The sequence below is a fragment of the Capsicum annuum genome, unplaced genomic scaffold, assembly GCF_002878395.1.
Source record: "Capsicum annuum cultivar UCD-10X-F1 unplaced genomic scaffold, UCD10Xv1.1 ctg1490, whole genome shotgun sequence".
NCBI classification, from domain to species: Eukaryota; Viridiplantae; Streptophyta; class Magnoliopsida; order Solanales; family Solanaceae; genus Capsicum; species Capsicum annuum.
The window spans coordinates 3,322,672-3,327,954 of record NW_025820315.1 but is presented as its reverse complement, the minus strand read 5'-3'; the positions used below and the strand labels follow the sequence as shown (position 1 = coordinate 3,327,954).

The 5,283-nt window shown below is 33.7% G+C and overlaps 1 protein-coding gene across 1 annotated transcript; it reads right to left on the bottom strand.

Moving 5' to 3' along the window:
• Positions 1–1,271: 1,271 nt before the first annotated feature.
• On the bottom strand, positions 1,272–4,724 carry LOC124890287 (NDR1/HIN1-like protein 13). Its single transcript, XM_047402147.1, has 2 exons — positions 4,527–4,724; positions 1,272–2,275 (listed from the first exon to the last, which is right to left on the bottom strand). The coding sequence occupies exon 2, from the start codon at positions 2,257–2,259 to the stop codon at positions 1,444–1,446; it is 816 nt and encodes a 271-aa protein (XP_047258103.1). The 5' UTR covers positions 2,260–2,275; positions 4,527–4,724; the 3' UTR covers positions 1,272–1,443.
• Positions 4,725–5,283: the final 559 nt, after the last annotated feature.

Sequence of the window (5,283 nt, the reverse complement as noted above, 5' to 3'; positions counted from 1 at the left end):
GTGGTTCTTATACTCAGGAGGAACATAATGCTCACACTCAGGAGGAATAAGATGTTGGATGGTTAGAGGTATCAATATAAGTGATAGGGGTGACTGGTGGAGAACAGGACCTTGTGGCATGTGTTACTGAGTCCTGCTGTGTATGTGTGTGCTATGTGGATACTTGAAAATGTTGAATGTTCGCATAAGTTTGTCATCGTCAAAAAGGGAGAAATTGTTAAGTCCTTAATTTTGTATGATTGACAAATTGTATGTTGGGACCTATTTCCTGGAGATTATTTGATGACAAAACTGCTACCGCTTAGGGAACAAGTTGGGCTTACCTGTCACTATCACAGTCAACTGTCACAACTGGCTCAAGTAGAAAAGTTAGTGAAAAAAGTTGTTGCACCTTTTTGTTTCGACCAATGAGATCCCTCCTAGTTTTTCTTGCATCATACATACATATTGCTCATCTTCTTCAACAAGAAAATCAAGCTTCTATAATCTTACAACTAAATATCTCTTGAAGCTTTTGAATCAAAGACTTCTTTCGCAACGGGGAACTGACAGCTCATCAAGTTGTATTTTATTCCTTTGTTATACTTGAGTCTTTATAAAGTGTTCTTAAACGTTTTGCCTATTGTTGCTTCCATGATTGTTAGTAGGTGTTGTGGTATAAACCTAACTTCTTTGTAATCATCTAGAGTTAGATGATTCTTAAGCTAGAGTTAACTTGTGGTGTCCAGTTAGAGTTAGCTGGAGGTTGGGCAATAAAGTTACTGCTTGTGTCTTCTTGTAATAGAGTTATTACTAGGAGATTAAGGATTAGGAGTTTAATCTTTGGAGTTTGGAGTTTGTATTCAACTCTGCTTGAATATAGTTAAGCTTAGAAATCCTAGAGGCAGGTCGTGGTTTTTATCCCTTGAGTAAGGAGTTTCCACATTAAACTCTTGTGTCTGCCATTTACTTTTTTCATGCATTTTATTCTTTATCTCCTAGTTCTTGTTGTTTGAGTTCATTTGGGAACTGATCACAGAGTTGAGGAGCAATCCACTGCAACTCTTTACTAGGTTTTCAAAAAACCCCACCCAAGCCTCTAAATCTGTCCCTGCAAATTAGTCAAGTCAGTGAGATCCACTGCAACTCTTTACTAGGTTTTCAAAAAACCCCACCCAAGCCTCTAAATCTGCCCCTGCAAATTAGTCAAGTCAGTGAATCCAATGTTGGATAGTTAAAACCTAGCATTGGATAGTTAAAACCCAAAAAAGAAATGGAGGTAAACAAAACCATTGTTCAAACTTATTTGTTATTCAACTTCTCTAAATGAATTCACTAACATTTTCAGTCTATAAAATACAACCATTTTTCTCGAAACCAAAGAGAAAAAAGTATTACATATTTCTACATGTTTAGTTTAATGATATAACAAATAAACTCATATTAAACATGTCCAAACCCCTCTTACCAAAGCCTCACACTATAATCACAATCTTTAGAAACAAGTTTAGACTTCACAGTCAATGCATCCACCGTTACATCACAGTTAACTTTAACGGTAATTTCCCAAGTCTTAACGGCACCAATCTTAATCTTAACAGGAGCTTTAATGCTAACTCTAAACGGCACTTTCCCTTTCTTCTGTTCATTCCTTAACGCCGTCTTAACAGAGCTTCCAAGTATAACGTTCGAACCTTTTAACGCCGTTTGAAAAATCGTTACATTATTTGCCGGTTGATAGAACACCGGTAGTACTCCGGTAGAAAGGTCAATGCCGGAGTAAACTACCTTAACAGAGCTTCCTTTCCGATAATACATTCCAAGATTGTTATTCGGATTTTCAGCTCTGACAGAGATGTCAAACTCCGGTGATATCTTAGAAGATGTGGTTACGTTGAAATGCTTGATGGCGATGTTGGAAATGGTGTACTTTGGTGCTTCAGGGCGGTACACAAGGTACAGAACACCGAGAGTAATCCCAATTGCCACGATCAAAACAATAAGAATCGAACAAGTAAAGCAGAGACAACGGCAACAGCAGTTCCTGCGAGGCTTACGCTTGATGAGAGACTCGTACCTACGAGCATTCTCCGGTGGAGGATACTTGTAGATTTGATCCTTCGGAACTTGGACTACGTAAGTACCTGCAGACGGTTGGACAGGTTTTGTGGGCGATGGAAATGATGGTTGTTTCGGTGAAACTACTTCGCCTGAGTTGTTTGACGATGGTGGATTGCTCGACGATGATGGTATATCCATGGGGTGTACTCGATCAGCCATTGCGTTATTCAACAATCTACAGATACAAAAAGTTGAAAAGAGAACTCAGAAGTATGAATCCGATTATTTTGTAACTATTCCACGATAACAAAAATCACTTTTTCGCACTTATGTTGACGCGAGACAACGTGAAGGGATGTATGAGAGCTGTAATACAGCAATGGAAAATGGAAGTACAAAGTGTGTGACTGTGCGAATTTATATATGTGCTGTTTATTCCGTGTAATAAATAATAAAAGAAAGGGAAACCGCGTGAGATGTAACGCTCAATATTAAGTTATTAACGGCTATTTTCTCTAACAATCAATTTCATTTATTGATTTATTTATTAATGATGGTTAGGTATTTTCTTTGAATTCTTTTTTTTTTTTGTGGGGCGGGGGGGGGGGGGGGGGGGGGGGGGGGGAAGGGGGGTAACAATTCAATGTTAGTTGTAAAGCACAAATGAATTAACAGAATTACAAAAGTAACTGTATATCGGACATGAAAGTTTTAATTTTTCTTTTTTGAAATAAAATTTACAAAATATTACATAAAAAAAATACTATAAGTCTCAATAATTGATAATAATAACTTAACTAACGTAATTTTCATAAGTGAATCCGGAAGGGTAATGTGTGCGTAACACTACGTGAACCCATGATTTCTTGGTAAAATTAGATATTTTATGTATATTTTTTTAAAAAACTGATTATAATGATATTGACTGGCACCTATGTCACAAGAAAGCTAAATAGTTGAGTAATTTACCTAGAAGACAAAGGATCGATCTTCACTTAATGTAATTTTTTTTCTTCTCTTTTTATTGGTGCATCCGTGTTCTAAAAATTCTATGTTTGCCACTACATCTACCTTTGTGAAATCCTAGATTCGCCAATGCCCCCTACCCTTGTAGAGTACAAAAGTTATTTTCGATTCAAACTCAGCTCAAATAAAATAAATCTTAAGTTACAATAATTCACAATTCGAAATATTTAAAAAACATACAAAACCTGATTAGCTTGTGAGTTCCTACGTACTAATTAATCCAATTGTCATTATCTTATGACCTCATGGAGATGACTTCATTACCCTTTAATTTCATCGTTAAAATTTCACTAAGTCAATATCTAGACTACTTCTCACTTTGTATGTAGAATTTATCAAATCTTTGTGGAAACGTTGAGTTTTAAGGACTAATATATTAGTGAGAGAGGAGTAAAGTAGAACGAGTAAAAACTTAAGGGAATTGACAAGGTAATAATGAATAATTCAAACAAGAAACACATAGAAGTAACTAATTTAACAAGAAAGGATAATTCGGAGGGTTTCCTTTGCCCAAAATTTGGAGTATATCACAAACACTTTGGTCAGAATTTAGGGGAATAACAAAGTATAGGTAACAAAATAATGGCAGAACATATATATATAAGTTAAATTAGTTGGCTTTGAATTTTATAATTTCTTTTTACATATATCCAGTATTTATACTAACCCAATGAATGTAAGATATGTATTCTTATATTTTATGTTATCACAGATAGACCCGTACGTAGTTAAATAATACGTATTCTTACTTCAAATTTATTACTTAAAAATAGTAATAAACTATTATGATTAAGTGTAAACATAAGGTGCGAATAAATTATTGGGTTCCTCTACATTTGGTTAAGGCAAGTTAATGGCACCACCTTATGCAATGAGGTGGCTGTCATGATCACACGAGGTGGAGCTATTATTGTATTTTAGGATTCATGTAAATTCAATAACTTTTTTCATAATATATTGTATGTATTAAGAATATCAAATTAAAATTCTTGAAAAAATCATAAAATTCCTCTGTATAATTCCTAGAAATCAACAATAGGAAAACTTTGTTCTAAGTAAACCCTTTCCTTTCTCAAAATACTCTGGCCTAAACAAGCGTCATTTGCAAATTTAATGATGAAGTAGAAATTAACGGAGTATTTTTGCTCTACTGAAGTAGAAAATATTAACTAATTAATGAACCCTTCAAATTAGAATGTTAGTTCAAGGCTCCTCCTCTATGTAAGAAGTAAAAGAAATTACTATTTGTAGAAAATGTTCTTACCTAGTTACCTAGACCCTAGTCCTTTTGTAGTTCCATTTTTTCCCCCAAACCTTTTGACGTAGTTCCAATTGGTTCATACAAAATGCAATATATTTTCTCCAAACAAATCCATGCAAATTCGCAAAACTCATAATGAAAGAAAGAAAGAAAGAAAATAAAGAGAGTAATAATTTGTAGAAGAAATTAAACCAATTACCTCGGACACAGGAATTGAAAGTATATGGATGAGAAAGCACACAACACAATTCTCTCTTGTTAACACTTCGAAAAGATATGTGATATGTCTTTTTGACGAGGCCTTCTTAAGAAGGAAGATTTGCACTAAATAATCTAATGTGTAAGGGTAGTTAGGAATGAGTTGAATTTGTTTATTTATTTGAGGGGAAAAAAGAACGAGGAGAGGGACAGTTCATTCATTGTTGTCAATTAGATGGGTTAAAAATGTGATAGAAGAAAAAGACAGCATAAAAATGGTCAATAGGTTGTCTTCTTGTCTTTATTTTCATTCAAATTTTTAATATTATCCTTTCTGATTTTAAACTTTAAAGTTACACATTCATATTTACTGGAGTACTATTTGTTACGATTTTTTTATTTTTTTATTCACAAACTTATGTTTCGCTTTAAAATTATTGAATCGAGATGAATTTGATCTCAAGAATAGACGGTAAAAACTTATTCATATTAGTATTTACATCAAATTAATATAATTTTATCATGATTTAATAAAATAAAATACATGTTAATGATCAACCAAAATAAACTCTAAAATCAAACACATAACATATGCATATTAATTTACTATAAATATTGAGTGTGATTAAATTTTGAATAGAAGGGATCTGCCCATGGACTAAAATAATCGAGAAGACAAGGTTATCCACTATTACCTTAGTTTATTGCGGACTGAAAGGAAGCGGCCTAAAATCATGTATTGACCATTCGCCAAATGG

What these genes read in the sequence shown, in the direction of transcription:
- LOC124890287 (XM_047402147.1), bottom strand. Translation starts at nt 2,259, where the DNA reads ATGGCTGATCGAGTACACCCCATGGATATACCATCATCGTCGAGCAAT.